Source organism: Myiozetetes cayanensis, unplaced genomic scaffold (assembly GCF_022539395.1).
Source record: "Myiozetetes cayanensis isolate MyiCay16 unplaced genomic scaffold, myiCay2020 scf131, whole genome shotgun sequence".
NCBI lineage: Eukaryota > Metazoa > Chordata > Aves > Passeriformes > Tyrannidae > Myiozetetes > Myiozetetes cayanensis.
Window position 1 is genome coordinate 242 of NW_026086949.1, and position 26,377 is coordinate 26,618.

Genomic DNA, 26,377 nt, shown 5'->3' on the forward strand with positions numbered 1-26,377 from the left:
ACCCCCAAATCCTCACTCTGGGGGTCCCTGGGGGTCCCCTGTCACTCTGACCCCCCAGATATCCCCCCCTGTCCCCCCCAGGGCCCCCCTGGCCCCTGGACCCTGCAGGGCTGTGTTTGGGGGTCCCTGTCACTCTGACCCCCAATGTCCTCCCAGGGCCCCCCCGGCCCCCCCGGACCCCTGCAGGGCTGTGTTTGGGGGTCCCTGTCACTCCTGACCCCCGATGTCCTGTCCCCCAGGGCCCCCGGCCCCCTGGACCCCCTGCAGGGCTGTGTGTGCGGGCGCTGCAGCCCTGGGACCCCCCCGGCCCCGAAGCCCCCCCCGAGCTGGAGGAGCCCCCCCCGAGCTGCCACCACGGGCGGCACCGCGGCCACCGAGGGGACATCACCGGCCACAGAGGGGACATCGGCCATCGGGGGGACATTGGTGGCCACCGAGGGGACATCGGTGGCCACCGAGGGGACATCGCCCACCGAGGAGACATTGGTGGCCACCGAGGGGATATTGGTGGCCATCGAGGAGATGTCGGTGGCCACAGAGGAGATATCGGTGGCCACAGAGGGGACCTCGGCCACCGAGGGGGGGACGTCGTCGTGGGCCACCGAGGGGACATCGTTGGTGGCCACCGAGGGGACATCAGTGGTGGCCACCGAGGGGACATCGCCGCCCGCATCGGGCGCCTGCAGCAGGTGGGGACATGGGGGGGACAGGGGGGGACAAGGGGGGCACTGGGAGGATGTGGAGGGACAACGGGGGACAAGGGGACACAGAGGACACAGGGGGACACCAGGGGGTCATGGAAGGACATGGAGGTGACATTGGGGCATCCTTTTGTGACCCTGGGGTGTCCCTGGGGGTGACCCTGGGGTGTCCCTGTCCCCCTGTGACCCCGGGGTGTCCCTGTGTCCCTGGGGGTGACCCTGGGGTGTCCCTGTCTCTGTGTGACCCTGGGATGTCCCTGTGTCCCTGGGGGTGACCCTGGGGTGTCCCCGTGTCCTTGGGGGGTGACCCTGGGGTGTCCCTGTCTCTGTGTGACCCCAGGGTGTCCCTGTGTCCTGAGGGTGACATTGGGGTGTCCCTGTCCCCCTGTGATGCCGGGGTGTCCCCGTGTCCCTGGGAGGTGACATTGGGGTGTCCCTGTCCCCATGTCACCCTGAGGTGTCCTCACGACCCTGGGGGTGACATTGGGATGTCCCTGGGGGTGACATTCAGGTGTCCCAGGGTGACTCATGTCCCCGGGGGTGACCCCGAGGTGTCCCTTGGGTGACCCCTGTCCCCCTGTGACCCTGGGGTGTCCCCTGGGGGTGACATTGGGGTGTCCCTGGTTGACCCCTGTGACCCCGGGGTGTCCCTGGGGGTGACCCCGAGGTGTCCCCTGGCTGACCCCTGTCCTGAGGTGACCCCGGGGTGTCCCTGGGGGTGACATTGGGGTGTCCCCTGGGTGACCCCTGTCCCGGGGTGACCCCGGGGTGTCCCTGGGAGTGACATTGGGGTGTCCCCTGGGTGACCCCTGTCCTGGGGTGACCCCGAGGTGTCCCTGGGGGTTACATTCAGGTGTCCCCTGGGTGACCCCTGTCCTGGGGTGACCCCGAGGTGTCCCTGGGGTTGACATTCAGGTGTCCCCTGGGTGACCCCTGTCCCCCTCACCCCCCCGGTGTCCCCCAGGCCCAGCTCTGGAGTTTCCCCCCTGGCCCCGTGTCCCCCCCCCGGGCCCGGGCCCTGCCCCCCCTCCAGCAGGTCTGGAGCCTGCTGCACCCCGAGGTGAGGGGGGACACTGGGGGCTGGGGGCTTGGGGACAGTTGGGGGCTGTGGGGACTGGGAGGGGGAATCTGAGGGGCTATGGGGAAGTTTTGGGGGGTTGAAGGGGATATGAGGGCAGAATGGGGAGGGGGATCTGGGAGGGAGGGGGGCTTTGGGGGACCATGGGGGTGTTTGGGGGTCTGGGAGGGGGATATGTGGGGCATAGCCTTAGGGGGCCAAGTGGGGGTGTTTGGGGGGTCTGGGAGGGGAGATATGGGGGTTGGGAGGGGAGGGGGATATGGGGAAAGGAGGGGTCCCAGAAGGAACTGGAGGGCCATGGGGAGCGGCTGGGAAGGGGACACAGGAAGTGAAGGGGGAGGCTGTGGGGTGGAAATGGGGTCCAGGGGGCACTGGGGGAGGGTCAAGGGGGCTGTGGGGAGCACTGGGAGCACTGGGAATGGGAGGAGGGAGCAGGGTGAGGTTCCCCCACTGTGTGCCCTCTGATCTCCGACCCGCCCCCTCCTCCCCCCCCCAGAAAAGGGACGTTCCTGGCCAAACGGGGGCGCAGCTGAAGATGGGCGGCCCCTCTCCAGACCTCCCACGGGCAGCCGCTGCCCCCACCCAGCTCCCCTGCCCCCTCGAGGACTGCCCAGCCTCTCAAACGGCGCCGCACGCAGCCCCCCAGCAGGTGGGGAGGGGCACGTTGGGGGCTCCAGAGGGGGCTGGGGGCATTAAAGGGTTCTGGGGGGGGCATTAAAGGGATCTGGGAGGGCCTTAGAGGGTCTTGGGGGTTTTAAGGGGGCTGGGGAGGCGTTGATGGAGCTGGGGGCAATGGGTCTGGGGGTGTCCATGGGTCTGGGGGCACTCCAGGGGTCTGGGGAGGCACTCAGGGGTCTGGGAGGGGGCCAATGGGTCTGGGGGGGCCAATGGGTCTGGGGGGGGCAAATGGGTCTGGGGGGGCACTGTGGATCTGGGGGCACCTAGGGTCTGGGGGGTCACTCTAGGGGTCTGGGGGGGGCACTCAGGGTCTGGGGGCACTGCGTGGGTTTAAGGGGGCACTCAGTGAGGGGTCTGGGGGCTAAATGGGTCTGGGGGCACTGTGATCTGGGGGCACTCTAGGGTCTGGGGTCACTCAGGGTCTGGGGGTACCCTCAGGGGTCTGGGGGCACAGTGGGCACCCCCTGTGCCACCCCCTGACCCCTCTGTCCCCAGGGGGGCTGGGGCGCTGCCCCCGGGTCCCCTGGGCCCCCCGTCGTTCCCGCTGCCCCGGGGCCGTGGAGCCCCTCCCCCCGCGCCGAGGCCTGGGCCCCCCGCCTCACGGAGCCCCCCGGACAGACAGGTGGGACCCCTCTTCTGTGTCACCCCCCACGTGTCCCCTTGTCACCCCCCCACTGTGTCACTCCTGTGTCCCCCTTGTCACCCCCCATGTGTCCCCTTGTCACCCCCCACTGTGTCACCCCCCTAGTGTCCCCTTTGTCACTCCCCCTGTCACCCCCCACTTGTCCCCCTTGTCACTCCCCTGCTGTGTCACCTCCCCACTGTGTCACCCCCCCGTGTCACCTCCCCACTTGTCCCTCTCTTTGTCACTCCCCTGCTGTGTCACCCCTGTGTCACTCCCTGATGTGACTCCTCCCCACCCTGAGTGTCCCCAGGTCACCCACCCCACGTCACCATCCTGTTGTGTCCTTGTCCCCCCCATGTCATCCCCCTGGCACTCTGTGGTAGGCCTCGTGTCACCTCCTGTGTGTCCCTGTCTCACCTCCCCGTGTCACCTCCCTGTGTCACCTCCCTGTGTCACCTCCCATGCCCTCCCAGTCCCTCCATTGCCCTGTGTCTTCCTTGTGTTCCCCTCATCTTCCTGTGTCTTCTCCCCATGTCCCCATGTCCTCATGTCCCTTCCATGTTCCCATCTATCCCCCGTGTCCCTGCAACCCCTCATGTCACCACTCCTCTGTCCCTCTGTCCCCACCCTGTCCCCCAAATCTCCGTGTCCCCCATGTCCCTCTGTGCCCCTATGTCCTTGTGTCCCCTATACACCCCCATGCCTTTGTCACCCCCCATGTCCCCCCATGTCACCCCTTGTCCATGTGTCCCTCTAGTGTCCCTGTGTCCTCAGTGCCCCCATGTCCCTCTATGTCCCCTCATGTCCTCATGTCCCCCGTATTCCTCTCTGTCACCCCCCCATCCCCCATGTCCCTCTGTCCCCCATGTCCCTCTGTCACCCCCATTCCCTCTGTCCCTCCACGTCCCTGTGTCCCCCCCATGTCCCTCTGTCACCCCCATGTCCCCCCAGGTCCCTCCCCATGTCCTTCTGTCCTCTCCGTGTCCTTGTGTCCCCTAATGTCCCCTCATGTCCCTCTGTCACCCCCATGTCCCTCTGTCACCCCCCATGTCCCCCCATGTCCTTCTGTCCTCCATGTCCCTCTGTCCCCCCATGTTCCCCCCATGTCCCTCTGTCACCCCCCATGTCCCCCCATGTCCTTCTGTCCTCTCCATGTCCCTGTGTCCCCCATGTTCCCCCATGTCCCTCTGTCCCCCATGTCCCCACATGTTCCCCCCATGTCCCTTGTCACCCCCATGTCCCTCCCCATGTCACTCCTTGTCTCTTGTGTCCCCTTGTCCTTTGTCCCTCCATGTTCCTTTGTCACTCTGATGTCCTCTCTATGTCCCCCCTCCCCTTTTCGCCTCTCACTGTCCCCGTTCTGTCCCCCCAGGAGCAGCGATAGGCTGCCCCCCGTTCCTACTGCCCCTCTCTGCCGCCTCCCGCTCCTCCCCTGCGCCCCCGGGCCCTCCCAAGCGACCTTAGGGCAGGCTTCGCCTCCCCAGCCGTCACCAGCACCCACCGCCTGTGCGCCTTGCGCCCCGGGCGCCGCTCGACCTCCCCACCAGCACTCCGCCTCACTGCGGCGTGAGTGGGGACACGGGGGAGGGGGTGGACACGGGGAGGGGGGACATGGAGATGGAGGGGGACACGGGGAGGGGGGACACGGGGGAGGGGGACATGAGGAGGGGGACACAGTGGGTGGGGGACATGGGGTGGAGGGGGACGTGGGAGATGGGGAAACATGGGGGCAGGGTGGGGACATGGGGGACATGGGGGACATGGAGGTGAAGGGGGACATGGGGGACATGGGGAGTAGGGGGACACGAGGGGACATGAGGGCAGGGGGAACACAGGGAGTGGGGACACGGGAGTGGGGGATGGGGAGGATGGGGGAGTCGGGGGATATGGAGGGTGAGGGGAGATGTGAGAGGACATGGGAGGCTGGGGGACACGGAGGGAGGGACATTGAGGGGGAACAGAGGCCATTACGGACGGGGGGACACGGTGGGGACGTAGGGGTGAGAGGGGGACATGGGGGACTCCTGGGCCTGGGGGATGGAGACAGGAGATGGGGACACAGCCCAAAGGGTCTCACTCTGGGGCTCCTCTCCCCAAATTCTCCCCAGGCTCCCCGACCGTTTCAACCTCCGGAGCCGCCAGGGCCGGGGGCGAGTGGGGGTCCCCGCCCCACATCCCCCTGGCCCCCCTGCTGCGCCCCCAGACTCCCTGCCCGCCCCCTGCCCTGGCTGAAGGAGGCGGGGGCCGACCCCTTGACGAGATCCTTTTGGGGACCCTCCCATGGGCGGCGGGGCCGATCCTCTTTGGGGGTCCCCGGGACCCTTCCCAGACCACCACCACCAGCACGGGGGCACTTCAAACCCCCTTTCCCTACTCCAGACAAGGAGGAGGAGGAGGAGGAGGAAACCCCCCACCAACCCCCTGCTGCCGATTTCTGGCTGGGGACCCTCCCCACGCCTCTCCCCCGCCCCCTGTCCGAGGGTCCCCCGACGCCTCAGGAATCCTCCCCGGCCCCTCTCCCCAGCCCCCTCCCGCGGGGGTCGCCTTCCAAAGAGCGCCCCTGCCCCTCCCCCACCCCCGCCCACTCCCGAACCCCCTCCCCACCCTACGGCCTCTCCCCGCCCGCCTCGTCCTCGCCGGAGTGCCCTCGCCTCTTCGACTTCGGGCCCCTGATCGCATCAGTTCGAGGAGCCCCGAGTTCGCTAAGATCCTGCCGGACGGGCTGGCCACCATCATGAGGATGCTGGACGAGTCCATCCGCCAGGAGGAGGACGAGGAGGGTCTCCCCTCCCCTGCCCCTCCCCTGCCGCCCCCCGCCGCCTCCCTCCTCCTCCTCCTCCTCCTCCTCCCGCCCGCCCCCCTCCTCGCGCTCGCCCCAAAGCCTCCCCTCAGCCCCCGGCCACGACCCCTCGGACCCCCTCGGCTTTACCCCTTCGCAAACGGGACGACCCCAAAGCGGGGCCGTTTTACCCCAACAACAACAACAACCCCTACTAACAACAACCCCCAAAGCCTCCTTTCGAAGGGCAAAACCCACGCTGGGGGTGGGGGTGGGGCTTGAGGGCGGGAACCCCAAACCCGCCCCTTCCCTCCCCCTCCTCCCCCACCACCACCACCAACCCCCAACTCGCTACCTCATGTCCCACGGCCTGGGGGCCCCTGATGTCCCCCGCGATGTCCCCGGTGCCCCCCGGTGCCCCCTGATGCCCCCGGTGCCCCTCTGGTGCCCCTCGGCCCGCAGCGACTCGGAGGCGCTGGAGGAGATCAGCAGGGCCTGCGAGACCCTGGCCGAGCAGGTGGGCCGGCCCAGCCCCTCAAACCCGGGGCGCGCCACCGCCGCCCTGGACCCGCAGGGCCGGGGAGGGGGAGGGGCACGGGGCGCCCCGGCGCCGCCACCCCCGCAAGGAGGAGCGGGCGACGCGAGCGGCCCGTGCTGGCCACGCTGGACCTGCAGAGCCCCGGCGTGCAGGACAAGGGGGCCCCCGAGGCTGGACGCCAAAATGGGGGTCCCCAGAACCCTCTGCGGCCCCTCTGCTGCCCCTCCTCCCCGCCGCCCCACCCCCTCCCTGGTCAGCTCGGCCGACCTGCTGGAAGCTGCGCTCGCTGGGGAGGGGCCCCCAAGAGCTCCAAGATCCGCCTCATCAAGGTGGAGAGCGGGGCCGGGGGCTGGGGGCTCCCGGGCTCGGGGGCCCCGGGGCGGCGCCTGGTGGCCTCGGACGGGGGAGCCCGGGCTGCCCCTGGCCCAGCTCACCATCCGGCACAGCGCGCGGAGGTGGTGCGGGCCAGCAAGTGAGCGGGCTGGGGGCCAGGGGGCTGGGGGTCACAGAGGGGCTGGGGGCACACGAGGGGTTTGAGGGATCACAGAGGGGCTAGGGGGTTCACAAGGTGTTTGGGGGGTTACAGAGGGGTTTGAGGGGGCCATACTGGTGTCTAGGGGGTCGCAGAGGAGTTTGGGGGTCCCAGAGGGTTTGGGGGGTCCCAGAGGGGTTTGGGGGTCCGCAAGGGGTTTGGGGGTTACAGAGGGGTTTGAGGGGGTCATAGGGGTTTAGGGGGCTCAGAGAGGGGGCTGGGGGACACCGAGGGGCTGGGGGTCACAGGGGGTTTGGGGGTCGCAAGGCGGTTTGGGGGTTTACAGAGGGGTTTGAGGGGTCACACGGGGGCTAGGGGAGTCACAGGGGACTGGGGGGTTCACAAGGTGGGGCTGGGGGCACACGAGGGGCTGGGGGTCTCACAAGGGGTTTGAGGGGGGTCACAAGGGGGCTGGGGGTCACAAGGGGGTTTGAGGGGATCTGCAAGGGGGCTGGGGGTCACAAGGGGCTGGGAGGGCCCACAGGGGACTGGGAGGTGCCACGAGGGCTGGGGTCACAAGGGGGCTGGGGGTATCACAAGGGGGTTTGAGGGGATCACAGAGGGGTTTGGGGGTCACACAGGGGTTTGGGGAGGGTCACAAGGGGTTTGAGGAGAGGATGGGGAGTTTAGGGGGTCTGGGAGGGGGTTTAGGGGTTCATAGAGCGCTTAGGGGGTTTCACGAGGATTTCGGGTGGTTCCAGGTGGGGTTTGGGGGATCACAGAGGAATCTAGGAGCTGATTTGAGGGGTCCCAGGTGGGTTTGAGAGATGATGGGGGGGGGTCCTGGGAGTGTTTTGGGTGTTCTTGGGGGGGTTGGGGGTCCCGGGAATGTTTTGGGTGTTCCTGTGGGCGTTGGGGGTCTGGGAGTGTTTTGGGTGTTCCGGGGGATTTGGGGTCCGGGAATGTTTTAGGTGTTCCTGGGGAGTGTTTGGGGTCCCAGGAGTGCTTTGGATGTTCCTGGGGGTGTTGGGGGTCTGGGTGTTTTTTGGGTGTTCCTGGGGTTGTTTGGGGGTTCTGGGTGTGCTTTGGATGTTCCTGGGGGCATTGGGGATCTGGGAATGTTTTGGGAGATCTTGGGGGTGTTGGGGGTCCCAAGAATGTTTTGGGTGTTCCTGGGGGTGTCTGGGGGTCCCAGGAGTGCTTTGGCCCCCCCGTGCCCCCCTCAGAGCCCCCCTCCCCGCAGGCAGGCGCGGCTGAAGGGGCCGTTCCGCGAGTCCTACCTGTGCCCCGCCCAGTCCGTGAAGCCCCAAATCGACGCCCGGGAGCAGCTCCCGAGGGACAAACTCAACCCCCCCACGCCCAGCATCTACGTGAGTGCCCATTGGCTGCTGCCCGGGACCCCTGGCTGCTCATTGGTCCCCTGGCTGGGTCCTCTGGGTGCTGATTGGTCCCCTGGCTGGGTCCTCTGGTTGATGATTGGTCACCTGGCTGGATCCCCTGGCTGCTGATTGGTCCCCTGGCTGGATCCCCTGCCTGCTGATTGGTTCCCTGGCTGGATCCCCTGCCTGCTGATTGGTCCCCTGGCTGGATCCCCTGGGTGCTGATTGGCTGCTGAACGGGCCCCTGGCTCCTCATTGGCTCCCTGGCTGGGCCCCCTGGCTCCTGATTGGCTCCCTGATTGGGTCCCCTGCCCAGTGATTGGCTCCCTGGCCAGGCTCCCTGGCTGCTGATTGGACCCTTGGCTGGATCCTCTGGCTCCTGATTGGCTCCCTGGCCAGGCTCCCTGGCTCTTGATTGGCTCCCTGGCTGAATCCCCTGGCTGCTGATTGGCTCCCTGGCCAGGCCCCCTGGCTCCTGATTGGCTCCCTGATTGGATCCCCTGCCTGTTGATTGGCCCCCCTGTCAGAGCCCCCTGTGCTCTGATTGGTCCCCTGGCAGAGTCACTGGTGGTCTGTGATTGGTCCCTGGGCTGGGTGCTGCTCTGTGATTGGTCTCTGTGGTGGGAGCTGGTCTCTGATTGGTTTCCCACAGTGGGTTCTGGTCCCTGATTGGTCCCCGGTGGCAGGGGCTGGTCTGTGATCGGTTCCTGGGCTGGCTGGTGTGTGATTGGTCCTTGTGGTGGGTTCTGGTCTGTGATTGGTTCCCTGTGGCCGGTTCTGCTCCGTGATTGGCTCCCTCGGTGGGTTCCGCTCCCTGATTGGTCCCCGCCGTCCCCTCCCCCCCAGCTGGAGAGCAAACGCGACGCCTTCTCGCCCGTCCTGCTGCAGTTCTGCACCGACCCCAAGAACCCCATCACCGTCATCCGCGGCCTGGCGGGCTCCCTGCGCCTCAGTGAGTCACCCCAAAATCTGGGGGGGACACCCCAAATCCTGGGACACCCCCCTGACCCCCCTGAGACCCCCAAAACCCCCCAGGGACCCCCCAAACCTGCCCCTATGGGACCCCCCCCATCACCGTCATCCGCGGCCTGGCGGGGTCCCTGCGCCTCAGTGAGTCACCCCAAAACCCTACAGGGGCACCCCAAATCCTGGGACACCCTCTGAGACCCCAAAACCCCAGGGAACCCCAAAACCCCCAGGGACCCCCAAACCTTCCCCATGGGACCCCCATCACCGTCATCCGCGGCCTGGCGGGCTCCCTGCGCCTCAGTGAGTCACCCCAAAACCCTACAGGGACACCCTAAATCCTGGGACACCCCCTGACCCCCTGGAGACCCCCAAAACCCCCAGGGATCCCCCAAAACCTGCCTCCCTGGGACCCCCATCACCGTCATCCGCGGCCTGGCGGGTCCCTGCGCCCCAGTGAGTCACCCCCAAAACCTGGGGGGACACCCCAAATCCTGGGACAGCCCCTGAGACCCCAAAACCCCGGAAACCCCCAGGGACCCCCAAACCTGCCCCATGGGACCCCCATCACCGTCATCCGCAGCCTGGCGGGGTCCCTGCGCCTCAGTGAGTCACCCCAAAATCTGGGGGGGACACCCCAAATCCTGGGACACCCCCTGAGACCCCAAAACCCCCTGGGCCCCCCTACCATCACCGTCATCCGCGGCCTGGCGGGGTCCCTGCGCCTCAGTGAGTCACCCCCAAAATCTGGGGACACCCCCAAATCCTGGGACACCCCCAGGGACTCCCCCAAAACCCCCAGGACCCCGAAACCTGCCCCTGGGACCCCCATCACCGTCATCCGCGGCCTGGCGGGGTCCCTGCGCCTCAGTGAGTCACCCCAAAACCCTACAGGGGTACCCCAAATCCTGGGACACCCCTGAGACCCCAGGGACCCCAAAACCCCCAGGGATCCCCCAAACCTGCCCCCATAGGACCCCCCATCACCGTCATCCGCGGCCTGGCGGGGTCCCTGCGCCAGTGAGTCACCCCAAACCCCCTGGGACACCCCAAATCCTGGGACACCCCCTGACCCCCAGGGACCCCCAAACCCCCCAGGGACCCCCCAAAACCCCAGGGACCCCCAAACCTACCCCCATGGGACCCCCATCACCGTCATCCATGACCTGACGGGTCCCTGCGCCTCAGTGAGTCACCCCAAACCCCTACAGGGGACTCCCAAATCCTGGGACACCCCTGACCCCCTGAGACCCCAAAACCCCCAGGGACCCCCAAAACCCCAGGACCCCCAAGCCTGCCCCCAGGGACCCCCCATCACCGTCATCCGCGGCCTGGCGGGCTCCCTGCGCCTCAGTGAGTCACCCTAAAATCTGGGGGACACCCCAAATCCTGGGACACCCCCTGAGACCCCAAAACCCCCAAACCCCCAGGGACCCCCAAACCTGCCCCCATGGGACCCCCCATCACCATCATCCGCGGCCTGGCGGGGTCCCTGCGCCTCAGTGAGTCACCCCAAAACCCCCTGGGGCACCCCAAATCATGGGACACCCCCCTGACCTCCCCAGGGACCCCAAATCCTGGGACACCCCCCTGACCTCCCCAGGGACCCCAAATCCTGGGACACCCCTCTGACCAACCCTAATCCTTCCAGGGACCCCAAAACCCTAAAGGAGACCCCAAATCTTGGGGACACCCCCTGATACCGGTGGAGCCCCCCTGTCCCTGCTCCTGTCCCTGTCCCTGTCCCTGCTCCTGTCCCTGTCCCTGTCCCTGTCTCTGTCCCTGTCCCTGTCCCTGTCCCCTGGTACCCCCCAGGCCCCTCCCCTGACCCCCTGCCCCTGTTTCGTGCCAGACCTGGGGCTGTTCAGCACCAAGACGCTGGTGGAACCCCCCTGTCCCTGTCCCTGTCCCTGTTTCTGTGGGACCCCCCATCCCCCTGGCAGCCCCCAGACCCTCTGTCCTGTGTTTTATATCAGACCTGGGGCTGTTCAGCACCAAGACCCCGGTGGAGCCCCCCTGTCCCTGTCCCCCTCGTACCCTCCAGACCCCCTTCCCTCACCCTTCCCCTGTATTTTATATCAGACCTGGGGCTCTTCAGCACCAAGACCCCGGTGGAACGCCCCTGTCCCCATCCCCCTGGCAGCCCCCAGACCCTCTGTCCTGTGTTTTATATCAGACCTGGGGCTGTTCAGCACCAAGATGTTGGTGGAGACCCCCTGTCCCTGTCCCTACTCCCTGGCACCTCTCAGACCCCCTCCTCTGACCCCCTGCCCCTGTTTCGTGCCAGACCTGGGGCTGTTCAGCACCAAGACCCCGGTGGAACCCCCCTGTCCCCCTTCCCCTGGCAGCCCCCAGACCCTCTCCCCTGTGTTTTATATCAGACCTGGGGCTGTTCAGCACCAAGACCCTGGTGGAGGCGAGTGGCGAGCAGTGGGGACCCCCCAGACCCCCTCCCCTCACCCTTCCCATGTGTTTTGTGCCAGACCTGGGGCTGTTCAGCACCAAGACGCTGGTGGAGGCCAGCAGTGAACAGTGGGGACCCCCCATCCCCCTGGCAGCCCCCAGACCCTCTGTCCTGTGTTTTATATCAGACTTGGGGCTGTTCAGCACCAAGACCCTGGTGGAGGCGAGTGGCGAGCAGTGGGGACCCCCCAGACCCCCTCCCCTCACCCTTCCCCTGTGTTTTATATCAGACCTGGGGCTGTTCAGCACCAAGACCCTGGTGGAGGCGAGTGGCGAGCAGTGGGGACCCCCCATCCCCCTGGCAGCCCCCAGACCCTCTCCCCTGTGTTTTGTGCCAGACCTGGGGCTGTTCAGCACCAAGACCCTGGTGGAGGCGAGTGGCGAGCAGTGGGGACCCCCCATCCCCCTGGCAGCCCCCAGACCCTCTGTCCTGTGTTTCGTGCCAGACCTGGGGCTGTTCAGCACCAAGACCCTGGTGGAGGCGAGTGGCGAGCACGCCGTCGAGGTGCGCACGCAGGTCCAGCAGCCCTCGGACCAGAACTGGGACCTGTCGGGGACGCGCCAGGTCTGGCCCTGCGAGAGCAGCCGCTCCCACACCACCATCGCCAAGTACGCCCAGTACCAGGCATCGTCCTTCCAGGAGTCCCTGCAGGTGAGGGGGACATGTGGGGGACACACAGAGGGACAGGGGGGACACACAGAGGGACAGGGGACACCTCAGGGACCCCACACCACCATCGCCAAGTACGCCCAGTACCAGGCATCGTCCTTCCAGGAGTCCCTGCAGGTGAGGGGGGACATCCACAGGGACAGGGGACACGGGGGGGACACCCCAGGGACACACAGAGGGACAGGGGACACCTCAGGGTCACCCCACACCAGTATCAGGCATCCTCCTTCCAGGAGTCCCTGCAGGTGAGGGGGGACAGGCAGGGGACACGGAGGGACACCCCAGGGACACACAGAGGGGCAGGGGACACCTCAGGGACACATAGAGGGACAGGGGACACGGGGGGGACACCCCAGGGACACACAGAGGGACAGGGGACACACAGAGGGACAGGGGGGACACCCCCAGGGGCAGGGGACACCTCAGGGTCACCCCACATCACTATCTCCCAGTACACCCAGTACAGGGATCCTCCTTCCAGGAGTCCCTGCAGGTGAGGGGACACGGGGGGGACACACAGAGGGGCAGGGGACACCTCAGGGACAGTCCACACCAGCATCTCCCAATACACCCAGTACCAGGCATCGTCCTTCCAGGAGTCCCTGCAGGTGAGGGGGGACAGGGACAGGGGACCCGGGGGGGACATGGGGGGTGCCAGGGGGACACAGGGCACTTTCATCCTCCCAGTGTCCCCAGGGTGTCCCCCAGGTGTCCCCAGGGTGATTCCAAGTGTCCCCAACTGTTCTCACATGTCCCCTGATGGCTGGGGTGGCTGAGGTGACACTGGGGGTGGCTGAGGTGACACTGGGGGGGCTGAGGTGACATTGGAGGGGCTGAGGTGACATTGGAGGGGCTGAGGTGACATTGGAGGGGCTGAGGTGACACTGGAGGGACTGAGGTGACACTGGGGGAGCTGAGGTGACACTGGGGTGGCAGAGGTGACACTGGGGGGGCTGAGGTGACACTGGGGGGCTCAGGTGACACTGGGGGGGCTGAGGTACCACCTGGGGTGCCACCTGAGGTGCCACTGTCCCCACAGGAGGACAAGGACAGCGAGGATGAGGAGGCCGAGGAGCCCGACAGCACCACCGAGACCCCCCCCAGGTGGGGACACCCCCGGGGTCCCTCTTGGGGACGTCTTGGGGGGAAGGGGGGTGGGAAATGTCACCCACTTGCCAGCCTGGGCCACTCTGGGGGCGTCTGGGTGTCCTCAGGGGGGTCCCCAGGGTGTCCCTGTGTCCTTGGGGGGGGTCCTGGTGTCCCCAGGGATGTCCCCAGGGTGTCCCTGTGTCCTTGGGGGGGTGTCCCATTATCCCCAGGGGGGTCCCCAGGGTGTCCCTGTGTCCTTGGGGGATGTCCTGGTATCCCCAGGGGGGTCCCCAGGGTGTCCCTGTGTCCTGGGGGGGGGTCCTGGTGTCCCCAGGGAGGTCCCCAGGGTGTCCCTGTGTCCTTGGGGGGGTGTCCCATTATCCCCAGGGGGTCCCCAGGGTGTCCCTGTGTCCGTGGGGGGGGTCCTGGTGTCCCCAGGGGGTCCCCAGGGTGTCCCTGTGTCCTTGGAGGGGTTCTGGTGTCCCCAAGGGGGTCCCCAGGGTGTCACTGTGTCCTTGGGGGGGTGTCCCATTATCCCCAGGGATGTCCCCAGGGTGTCCCTGTGTCCTTGGGGGGGGTCCTGGTGTCCCCAGGGAGGTCCCCAGGGTGTCCCTGTGTCTGTGGGGGGGGGTCCTGGTATCCCCAGGGGTGTCCCCAGGGTGTCCCTGTGTCCTTGGAGGGGTTGTCCCGTTGTCCCCAGGGGGTTCCCCAGAGCCTGGAGGGGGGAGGGGGGGACGTGCCCCCTCCTGGGGTGCCCCTGTCCCCGCCCCTCGTGACCCCCTGTCCCCCAGCCCCCGACCAGAAATCCCACCAGATCATCAAGTTTGGGACCAACATCGACCTCTCGGACGCCAAGAGGTGAGGGGGCACCCTGGGGGAGCAGGGGAACCCCTGGGGGCTGGGGAGGGGACCTAGGGCATCCCTGGGGTCTGGAGGGCAGGGACACCCTGGGGGTTGGGGAGGGGGACAGGGGCACCCCTGGGGTCTGGAGGGGGGGCAGGGGCACCCTGGGGAGCACCCTGGGGGGCTGAGGAGGGTCAGGGGAACCCCTGCAGGATGGGGAGGGTCAGGAGCACCCTTGGGTGGGTTCTCACCCCCAGGTGACCCCATAAGTGGGTTCTAGCCCCCATAGGAGGGTCCCAGCCCCTAGATGACCCCACAGGAGGGTCCCAGCCCCCAGGTGACCCCACAGGAGAGTTCCAGCCCCCACAGGAGGGTTCCAGCCCCCAGGTGACCCCATAGGTGGGTCCCAGGCCCCATAGGTGGGTTCTCACCCCCAGCTGACCCCATAGGTGGGTTCCCACCCCCAGGTGACCCCCCCAGTGGGTCTCTGTCCCCATAGGAGGGTTCCCAACCCCCATAAGTGGGCTCCAGCCCCCATAGGAGGGTTCCAGCCCCCAGGTGACCCCATAGGAGGGTCTCAGCCCCCAGGTGACCCCATAGGTGGGTCCCAGCCCCCATAGGAGGGTCCCAGTCCCCAGGTGACCCCCCTGTCCCCCCCCATTCCAGGTGGAAGCCGCAGCTGCAGGAGCTGCTGAAGCTCCCGGCCTTCATGAGGGTCTCGTCCACGGGGAACATGCTGAGCCACGTGGGCCACACCATCCTGGGCATGAACACCGTGCAGCTCTACATGAAAGTGCCCGGCTCCCGCACCCCTGGTGAGCCTGGGGACACCTGGGGACATCTGGGGACACCTGGGACACCTGGGGACACCTGGGGACACCTGGGGACACCTGGGGACATGGAGGGACATGGGGGACACGGGGATACGGGAACAGCTGGGCATGAACACCGTGCAGCTCTACATGAAAGTGCCCGGCTCCCGCACCCCCGGTGAGCCTGGGGACACCTGGGGACACCTGGGGACACCTGGGGACACCTGGGGATGGGGGGGGACATGGGGGGACAGAGGGGACACGGGGACACCTGGGGACACCTGGGGATGGGGGGGGACAGAGGGGACATGGGGACAGCTGGGCATGAACACCGTGCAGCTCTACATGAAAGTGCCCGGCTCCCACACCCCCGGTGAGCTGGGGACACCTGGGGACATCTGGGGACACCTGGGACACCTGGGGACATCTGGGGGGGGACACCTGGGGACACCTGGGGACACCTGGGGACATGGAGGGACATGGGGGACACGGGGATACGGGAACAGCTGGGCATGAACACCGTGCAGCTCTACATGAAAGTGCCCGGCTCCCGCACCCCCGGTGAGCCTGGGGCACCTGGGGACATGGAGGGACACCTGGGGACACCTGGGGATGGGGGGGGACACCTGGGGACACCTGGGGACACCTGGGGACACCTGGGGACATGGGGGACACCTGGGGACACCTGCGGATGGGGGGACATCTGGGACACCTGGGGACACCTGGGGACATGGGGGGACACCTGGGGACACGGGGACAGCTGGGCATGAACACCGTGCAGCTCTACATGAGTGCCCGCTCCCGCACCCCGGTGAGCTGGGGACACCTGGGGACATCTGGGGACATCTGGGGACACCTGGGGATGGGGGGGACACCTGGGGACACCTGGGGACAGGGGGACACCTGGGGATGGGAGGGGACACCTGGAGACACCTGGGGACATCTGGGGACACCTGGGGACACCTGGAGACACCTGGGGACACCTGGGGACACCTGGGGATGGGGGGACACAGAGGGGACATGGGGACACGGGAACAGCTGGGCATGAACACCGTGCAGCTCTACATGAAAGTGCCCGGCTCCCGCACCCCCGGTGAGCCTGGGGACACCTGGGGACACCTGGGGACATCTGGGACACCTGGGGACACTTGGGGACATCTGGGGACATCTGGGGACACCTGGGGATGGAGGGGACATCTGGGACACCTGGGGACAGCTGGGGACACCTGGGGACACCTGGGGATGGGGGGGGACACCTGGAGACACCTGGGGACGGGGGGGCACAGAGGGGACATGGGGACATGGGGACAGCTGGGCATGAACACCGTGCAGCTCTACATGAAAGTGCCTGGCTCCCGCACCCCCGGTGAGCCTGGGGACACCTGGGGACACCTGGGGACACCTGGGGACAGAGGGGACACCTGGGGACACCTGGGGACACGGGGGGACAGAGGGGATATGGGGACAGCTGGGCATGAACACCGTGCAGCTCTACATGAAGTGCCCGGCTCCGCACCCCTGGTGAGCTGGGGACACCTGGGGATGGGGGGACACCTGGGGACACCTGGGGACATGGGGGACATCTGGGGACACCTGGGGACATCTGGGGACACCTGGGGACACCTGGGGATGGGGGGGACACCTGGGGACATCTGGGGATGGGGGGACACAGAGGGATATGGGGACAGCTGGGCATGAACACGGTGCAGCTCTACATGAAAGTGCCCAACTCCCGCACCCCGGTGAGCTGGGGACACCTGGGGACACCTGGGGACACCTGGGGACACCTGGGGACATCTGGGGACACCTGGGGACACCTGGGGATGGGGGGGACACCTGGGGACACTGGGGACATGGGAGGGGACACCTGGGGACACCTGGGGGACGGACACCTGGGGACACCTGGGGATGGGGGGACACCTGGGGACATGGGAGGGGACACCTGGGGACACCTGGAGGGGACACACCTGGGGACACTGGGGGACATGGGAGGGGCACATGGGGACACCTGCAGACAGGGGGTGACAGGAGATGACACGGGGTGATGGGGCGATGGGGTGACAGGAGGTGACAGGGGGGTGACATGAGGTGGCAGGGGGTGACAGGGGTGGCAGTGACAGTGGCAGTGACAGGGGGTGGCAGGGGTGACAGGGGGTGGCAGTGGCAGTGACAGTGGCAGTGACAGGGAGTGACATGAGGTGGCAGGGGGTGACAGGGGGGTGGCAGTGGCAGTGACAGTGACAGTGACAGGGGGTGACATGAGGTGACAGGGGGTGCCAGGGGGGTGGCAGTGGCAGTGACAGGGGGTGACAGGGGGGTGGCAGTGCCAGTGGCAGTGGCAGTGACAGGGGATGGCAGGGGGTGACGGGGTGGCAGTGGCAGTGACAGGGGGTGGCAGTGGCAGTGACAGCGGGGTGTCCCTCGCAGGCCACCAGGAGAACAACAACTTCTGCTCGGTGAACATCAACATCGGCCCCGGCGACTGCGAGTGGTTCGCGGTGCACGAGCACTACTGGGAGACCATCTCGGCCTTCTGCGACCGGTGAGGGGGAGGGAGAGGGCAGGGGAGGGGCTGGAGTGAAAGGGGAGGGGCTGGAATGAAAGGGGAGGGGCTGGAAGGAAAGGGAGGGGCTGGAATGAAAGGGGAGGGGCTGGAATGAAAGGGGAGGGGCCTGGAATGAAAGGGAGGGGCTGGAGGAAAGGAGGGGCTGGAATGAAAGGGGAGGGGCTGGAATGAAAGGGAGGGGCCTGGGAAAAGGGAGGGGCCTGAGGAAGAAAGGAGGGGCTGGAATGAAAGGGAGGGGCTGGAATGAAAGGGGAGGGGCTGGAAGGAAAGGGGAGGGGCTGGAATGAAAGGGAGGGGTTGGAGGAAAGGGGAAGGGTCAGAGTTAAAGGGGAGGGGTCTGGGGAGGGTCTGTAGTGAAAGGGGAGTGACCTGGGAAAAGGGAAGGGAACTGGGAAAAGGGGAGGGGGCTGGGAAAATGGGAGGGGGCTGGGAAAATGGGAGGGGGTTGCAGAAAAGGGAAGGGGTCTGGAGTATAAGGGGGAGGGTCTGTAGTAAAAAGGGTGGGGGGTCTGTGTGGGGGGGCAGTGCTGGTGCTGGGAGGGGGGATCTGCAGCCAGAGGGGGGCGTGGCCGAAAGGAAAAAGGGGCGTGGCTGTCTCTGACCACGCCCCCCTCCCAGGCACGGCGTGGACTACCTGACGGGCTCGTGGTGGCCCATCCTGGAGGATCTTTACCGCTCCAACATCCCCGTGTACCGCTTCGTGCAGCGCCCCGGGGACCTGGTGTGGATCAACGCCGGCACCGTGCACTGGGTGCAGGCCACGGGCTGGTGCAACAACATCGCCTGGAACGTGGGGCCTCTCACCGGTGAGGGGACACTGGGGACACTGGGGACACAGGGGACATGGGGTGGACACTGGGGGAACATAGGGGACACTGGGGACAGGCACTGGGGACACTGGGGACACTGGGGACACGGGGACAGGCACTGGGTGCAGGCCACGGGCTGGTGCAACAACATCGCCTGGAACGTGGGGTCCCTCACCGGTGAGGGGACACTGGGGACACTGGGGACACTGGGGACACTGGGACAGGCACTGGGGACACTGGGGACACGGGGACAGGCACTGGGTACAGGCCACGGGCTGGTGCAACAACATCGCCTGGAACGTGGGGCCCCTCACTGGTGAGGGGACACTGGGGACACTGGGGACACTGGGACAGGCACTGGGGACACTGGGGATGTGGGGGGGACACTGGGACAGGCACTGGGGACACTGGGGACACGGGGACAGGCACTGGGTGCAGGCCACGGGCTGGTGCAACAACATCGCCTGGAACGTGGGGCCTCTCACTGGTGAGGGCACAGGGGGACACTGGGGACATGGAGACAGGCACTGGGGACACTGGGGACACTGGGACAGGCACTGGGGACACTGGGGACATGGGGACAGGCACTGGGACAGGCACTGGGGACACTGGGGACACGGGGACAGGCACTGGGTGCAGGCCACGGGCTGGTGCAACAACATCGCCTGGAACGTGGGGCCTCTCACTGGTGAGGGCACAGGGGGACACTGGGGACATGGAGACAGGCACTGGGGACACTGGGGACACAGGGACAGGCACTGGGGACACTGGGGACACTGGGGACACGGGGACGGGCACTGGGTGCAGGCCACGGGCTGGTGCAACAACATCACCTGGAACGTGGGGCCCCTCACTGGTGAGGGGACACTGGGGACACTGGGGACACTGGGGACACTGGGACGGGCACTGGGGACACTGGGGACACTGGAGACATGGGGACAGACACTGGGGACATGGGGACAGACACTGGGGACACTGGGGACACTGGGACAGGCACTGGGGACACTGGGGACACTGGGGACACTGGGGACACGGGGACAGGCACTGGGTGCAGGCCATGGGCTGGTGCAACAACATCGCCTGGAACGTGGGGCCTCTCACTGGTGAGGGGACACTGGGGGCACTGGGGGGACACTGGGGACACTGGGGACATGGGGGGGACACAGGGACAGGCACTGGGGACACTGGGGACACTGGGACAGGCACTGGGAACACTGGGGACACTGGGACACTGGGGACATGGGGTGGACACTGGGGGAACATAGGGGACACTGGGGACACTGGGACAGGCACTGGGGACACTGGGGACACTGGAGACATGGGGACAGACACTGGGGACATGGGGACAGACACTGGGGACACTGGGGACACTGGGACAGGCACTGGGGACACTGGGGACACTGGGGACACGGGGACAGGCACTGGGTGCAGGCCACGGGCTGGTGCAACAACATCGCCTGGAACGTGGGGCCTCTCACCGGTGAGGGGACACTGGGGACACTGGGGACACTGGGACAGGCACTGGGGACACTGGGGACACGGGGACAGGCACTGGGTGCAGGCCACGGGCTGGTGCAACAACATCACCTGGAACGTGGGGCCCCTCACTGGTGAGGGGACACTGAGAGCACTGGGGACACTGGGACAGGCACTGGGGACACTGGGGACACTGGGACAGGCACTGGGGACACTGGGGGGACATGGGGACAGGCACTGGGTGCAGGCCACGGGCTGGTGCAACAACATCGCCTGGAACGTGGGGCCTCTCACTGGTGAGGGGACAGGGGGACACTGGGGACACTGGGGGGACACTGGGACAGGCACTGGGGACACTGGGACATGGGGACATGGGGACAGGCACTGGGGACACTGGGGACACAGGGACAGGCACTGGGTGCAGGCCACGGGCTGGTGCGACATCGCCTGGAACGTGGGGCCTCTCACTGGTGAGGGGACACTGGGGACACTGGGGGGACACTGGGACAGGCACTGGGGACACTGGGGACATGGGGACAGGCACTGGGGACACTGGGGACACTGGGACAGGCACTGGGGACACTGGGGACACGGGGACAGGCACTGGGTGCAGGCCATGGGCTGGTGCAATATCACCTGGAACGTGGGGCGTCTCACTGGTGAGGGGACAGGGGGACACTGGGGACACTGGGACAGGCACTGGGGACACTGGGGACATGGGGACAGGCACTGGGGACACTGGGGACACGGGGACAGGCACTGGGGACACTGGGGACATGGGGACAGGCACTGGGTGCAGGCCACGGGCTGGTGCAACAACATCGCCTGGAACGTGGGGCCTCTCACTGGTGAGGGGACAGGGGTACACTGGGGGGGACACTGGGGACCCTGGGGGGACACTGGAGGGGACACTGGGGACAGGGGACATGGGGACAGGCACTGGGGACACTGGGGACACTGGGGACACTGGGGACACTGGGGACATGGGGACAGGCACTGGGTGCAGGCCACGGGCTGGTGCAACAACATCGCCTGGAACGTGGGGCCCCTCACTGGTGAGGGGACAGGGGGACACTGGGGACACTGGGACAGGCACGAGGGACACTGGGGACACTGGGACAGGCACTGGGGACACTGGGGACACGGGGACAGGCACTGGGTGCAGGCCACGGGCTGGTGCAACAACATCGCCTGGAACGTGGGGCCTCTCACTGGTGAGGGGACACTGGGGACACTGGGGACACTGGGACAGGCACTGGGGACACTGGGACAGGCACTGGGGACACTGGGGACACTGGGGACACTGGGAGGGGACACTGGGGACACTGGGGGAACATAGGGTACATGGGGACAGGCACTGGGTGCAGGCCACGGGCTGGTGCAACAACATCACCTGGAATGTGGGGCCTCTCACTGGTGAGGGGACACTGGGGACATGGGGACAGGCACTGGGGACACTGGGGACACTGGGGACACTGGGGACATGGGAGGGACACTGAGGGGACACTGGGGACACAGGGACAGGCACTGGGGACACTGGGGGAACATAGGGTACACTGGGGACAGGCACTGGGTGCAGGCCACGGGCTGGTGCAACACGCCTCGACCGTGGGGGACACTGTGAGGGACACTGGAGACACTCGACATGGGACACTGAGAGGGACACTGGGGACACACTGGGGACATGGGGACAGGCACTGGGGACACTGGGGGGACACTGGGGACATGGGGGGGACACTGGGGACATGGAGACAAGGACATGGGACACAGGAGCCACGAGGGTCATGGGGACAGACATGGGCACACTGGAGGACATGGAGTGATTTGGGGACACGGGGACATGGCAGGGACAACCTCCCCTGGCACCTGGGGCCCCTCAGGGGTGAGGGGACAGGGGGACATCGGTGGGGACAATGGGGGGAGGAGGGGGCACAACAAGGGGGACACAGCAGGGACATGGAGGGGACAGAGGAGGGGTCCCAGGGAGGGGCCACCCCACGGGTGGGTGACCCCGGTGACGTCCCCGCTGTCCCCTCAGCCTACCAGTACCAGCTGGCCCTGGAGCGCTACGAGTGGAACGAGGTGAAGAACGTCAAGTCCATCGTGCCCATGATCCACGTGTCCTGGAACGTGGCCAGGACCGTCAAGATCAGCGACCCCGACCTCTACAAGATGATCAAGTGAGGGGGGGACACAGGGGGGACACGGAGGGGACACAGAGGGGAGGGACATTTGGGGACGTGGATGGGGTGGGGACACAGGAATGGGGACAGGGACATGGGGGGACATGGGTGGACATGGGGAGGACACGGGAGGAGCGTGGAGGGAAGGGGGACGTGGGCAGGGGAGGGACATTTGGGGACGTGGATGGGGTGGGGGACACAGGAATGGGGACAGGGACACGGGGGGACAGGTGGGGACAAAGGGACAGGGACAGGGCAGGAGGACACACCAAGACAGGGACAGGGCAGGGGACATGGACAGGGAGGGGACATTGACATGTGGGGGTGGGGACACGGGGACAGGGACAGGGATGGGCGTTAGGGGGTGTCCGTGGGTGTGGATGGTGTTGATGGGTGACAGTGGGTGACAGTGAGTGTTGATGGGTGACAGTGAGTGTTGATGGGTGACAGAGGGTGACAGCAGGTGCCACTGTCCCTGGTGCCAGTGTCCCTGCAGTGGGTGACAGCAGGTGACTGTTGGTGTCAGTAGATGACTGTGGGTGTCTGTCAGTGGGTGTTGGGTGTCAGTGGGTGTCAGTGGGTGACTGTGGGTGTCAGTGGGTGCCAGCAGGTGCTGGCAGGTGACAGCAGGTGACTGTTGGTGTCAGTGGGTGCCAGCAGGTGCTGGCAGGTGACAGCAGGTGACTGTGTGTGTCAGTGGGTGCCAGCAGGTGCTGGCAGGTGACAGCAGGTGACTGTGGGTGTCAGTGGGTGTCAGTAGGTGACAGAGGGTGCCAGCAGGTGACAGCAGGTGACTGTGGGTGCCAGTGGGTGTCAGTGGGTGTCAGTAGGTGTCAGTAGGTGCCAGCAGGTGCCAGCAGGTGACAGCAGGTGTCACTGGGTGTCAGTGGGTGCCAGTGGGTGACTGTGGGTGTCAGTGGGTGTCAGTGGGTGACAGCAGGTGACTGTGGGTGTCAGTAGATGTCAGTGAGTGTCAGTGGGTGTCAGTGGGTGTCACTGGGTGTCAGTGGGTGCCAGCAGGTGCCAGCAGGTGACTGCGGGTGTCAGTGGGTGTCAGTGGGTGCCAGCAGGTGCCAGCAGGTGCCAGCAGGTGAGGTGACAGCAGGTGACAGCAGGTGCCAGCAGGTGACAGTGGGTGACAGCAGGTGACAGCAGGTGCCAGCAGGTGAGGTGCCAGCGCTGTCCCGTGCAGGTACTGCCTGCTGCAGTCCATCAAGCACTGCCAGGTGCAGCGCGAGAGCCTCGTGCGGGCGGGCAAGAAAATCGCCTACCAGGGCCGGGTGAAGGACGAGCCGGCCTACTACTGCAACGAGTGTGACGTGAGTGGGGGCTGGACGTGCCCTGGGGGGATCCTGACACAGCCTGGGGGGGTCCTGCCATGGCCTGGGGGGTCCTGCCACAGCCTGGGGGCTCCTGCCATGCCCTGGGGGGCTCCTGCCACGGCCTGGGGGGTCCTGCCACACCCTGGGGGCTCCTGCCATGCCCTCAGTGTCCCCTCGGCCACGGGATCCCCTGGGCTGTGCCGCTGGCCATGGCTGTGGGAAGGCACTGGGCATGGAGTGTCCCTTGTTGTGTCATTGGCCACAGCTTTGGGGAGATGTTGGCCATGGTTCCAGCGGTGCCCTTGCCCAAGGGGTGCCCTTGGCTGTTCCCTCACCCATCCCCAAGCCATTCCCTGGGCTGTTCCCTGGGCTGTTCTGTCACCCATTCCCTGCCCCATTCCCTGGTGCTGTCCCCACAGGTGGAGGTGTTCAACATCCTGTTCGTGACGAGCCCATTCCCTGCCCCATTCCCATTCCCTGGCTGTTCCCATTCCCATTCTTTGTGTCCCCGCAGGTGGAGGTGTTCAACATCCTGTTTGTGACGAGCCCATTCCCTCTCCCATTCCCATTCCCTGCCCCATTCCCCATTCCCTGGTGCTGTCCCCACAGGTGGAGGTGTTCAACATCCTGTTCGTGATGAGCCCATTCCCTGTCCCATTCCCATTCCCTGGTGCTGTCCCCGCAGGTGGAGGTGTTCAACATCCTGTTCGTGACGAGCGAGACGGGCGGGCGGAACACGTACCTGGTGCACTGCGAGGGCTGCGCCCGGCGCCGCGCGGGCGGCCTGGCCGGCGTCGTCGTCCTCGAGCAGTACAAGACGGAGGAGCTCATGCAGATCTACGACGGCTTCACCCTGGTACTGCACACCTGGGGCACACCTGGGACACCTGGGGGGGCAAGGGGACACCAGGGGGCAAGGGGGGGACACCTGGGGCAGAGGGGACACAACTGGGGACACCTGGACCAAGGAGCTCATGCAGATCTACGACGGCTTCACCCTGGTACTGCACACCTGGGGCACACCTGGGGCACCTGGGGCACCTGGGGGGCATGGGGGGCATGGGGGGGACACCTGGGCTAGGGGGGACACAACTGGGGCAGAGGGGACAGAACTGGGGACACCTGGACCGAGGAGCTCATGCAGATCTACGACGGCTTCACCCTGGTACTGCACACCTGGGGCACCTGGGGCACCTGGGGGCACACCTGGGGGGCATGGGGGCACCTGGGGGCATACCTGGGCTGGGGGGGACACAACTGGGGACACTTGGACCAAGGAGCTCATGCAGATCTACGACGGCTTCACCCTGGTACTGCACACCTGGGGCACCTGGGGGCACACCTGGGACACCTGGGGGGCATGGGGGGGACACCTGGGCTGGGGGGGACACAACTGGGGCAGAGGGGACACAACTGGGGACACCTGGACCGAGGAGCTCATGCAAATCTATGACAGCTTCACCCTGGTACTGCACACCTGGGGCACACCTGGGGCACCTGGGGGCACACCTGGGGCACCTGGGGGGCATGGGGGGGACACCTGGGGCAGAGGGGACACAACTGGGGACACCTGGACCGAGGCGCTCATGCAGATCTATGATGGCTTCACCCTGGTACTGCACACCTGGGGCACACCTGGGACACCTGGGGGCACACCTGGGGGGCATGGGGGGCACACCTGGGCTGGGGGGGACACCTGGGGCAGAGGGGACACAACTGGGGACACCTGGACCAAGGAGCTCATGCAGATCTACGACGGCTTCACCCTGGTACTGCACACCTGGGGCACACCTGGGGCACCTGGGGGGGCAAGGGGACACCAGGGGGGACACCTGGGACACCTGGGGGGCACTGGGGGGACACCTGGGGCAGAGGGGACACAACTGGGGACACCTGGGGGGACACCTGGGACACCTGGGGACAAAACTGGGGACAGCTGGAGGGGACTTGGGACACCTGGGACACCTGGGATACCTTGGGGAACACCTGGGGCAGGGGACAGCTGGGGACACCTCGGGTGGGGGGACATCTGGGGACACACCTGGCACAGAGGGGACTCCTGGGGACACTCTGGGCTGGGGACACACCTGGGGACACACCTGGTTTGGGGGTGACACCTGGGGTGGGGACACACCTTGGGGACACACCTTGTACACACCCCTCCCCAGGTCCCCCTGACTCCCCTTTCTCCCTCCCTCCCCCAGGTGACGCCGCCGACCCCCAGATGAGCCCCTGCCCGGCCCAGGGGGTCCCTGGGCCCCCCCCGAGGGGACACAGCGGGGGGAGGGGGCACAGAGGGGACAGGGGGTCCCCGCCCCTCCCCCCACGAACACTTTTTATTTATTCACGGAGAAATCGCCCCAAAAATCGTCTCTCCCCCCAAACTGTGGGGGACTCGATGGACAGACGCCCCTCCCCACGAGGGGGGAGGGTTTGGGTGGAAAAGCTCCGATTTTATACAAAAATACCGATTTATAGAATTTACAAAGCCCCTCCCCAGCCCCTCCCCTGCCCGTGGGGATGGGGGTCTTTTTCTCCTCCTCCCCCCAATTTGGGGGCCCTGGGGGTCCTGTGTAACTCAGAGGGGTTGGGGAGGAGGGTTCCCTCTGACCCCTCCCCTCATTTTGGGGGTTGTGCCCCCGACACAAAAGGGGCACCCTGGGTCCCGCCCCCTCAGCATTAAGGGGGTTGGGGAGGGGCACTTTTTGGGGGTCTCGACCCCTTGCCAAGATTCAACCAAAACTCGCCCCTCCCCCCATACCAGCCGCCCCTCCCCATACGGGTCCGGGGAGGGGCCCGAAGGGGGTGCATTTTTGGGTGCCCCTCGCCTCCCCTGCCGGGGGCTCAGGTCTCTGAAGGGGGCCTCCCAAACCATGGTGCAAAGGGGGAGGGGCCTGTGCACTCTCCCCCCAAAAGGGGGCAGCAGGA

General features: G+C 66.6%; 1 protein-coding gene across 1 annotated transcript; it reads left to right on the forward strand.

Annotated features, from left to right (window-relative positions):
• Positions 1-239: 239 nt before the first annotated feature.
• KDM6B (lysine demethylase 6B) lies at positions 240-25,824 on the forward strand (the record flags this gene model as incomplete). Its single annotated transcript, XM_050308830.1, has 18 exons — positions 240-689; positions 1,666-1,761; positions 2,276-2,428; positions 2,953-3,079; positions 5,191-5,862; positions 6,436-6,871; positions 8,115-8,241; positions 9,097-9,202; positions 12,126-12,331; positions 13,389-13,470; positions 14,230-14,296; positions 14,948-15,096; positions 17,521-17,635; positions 18,278-18,465; positions 21,983-22,124; positions 23,320-23,446; positions 24,135-24,305; positions 25,654-25,824. Coding segments are annotated over 18 exons (3,438 nt in total), but the record flags the coding sequence as incomplete, so codon positions are not given.
• Positions 25,825-26,377: the final 553 nt, after the last annotated feature.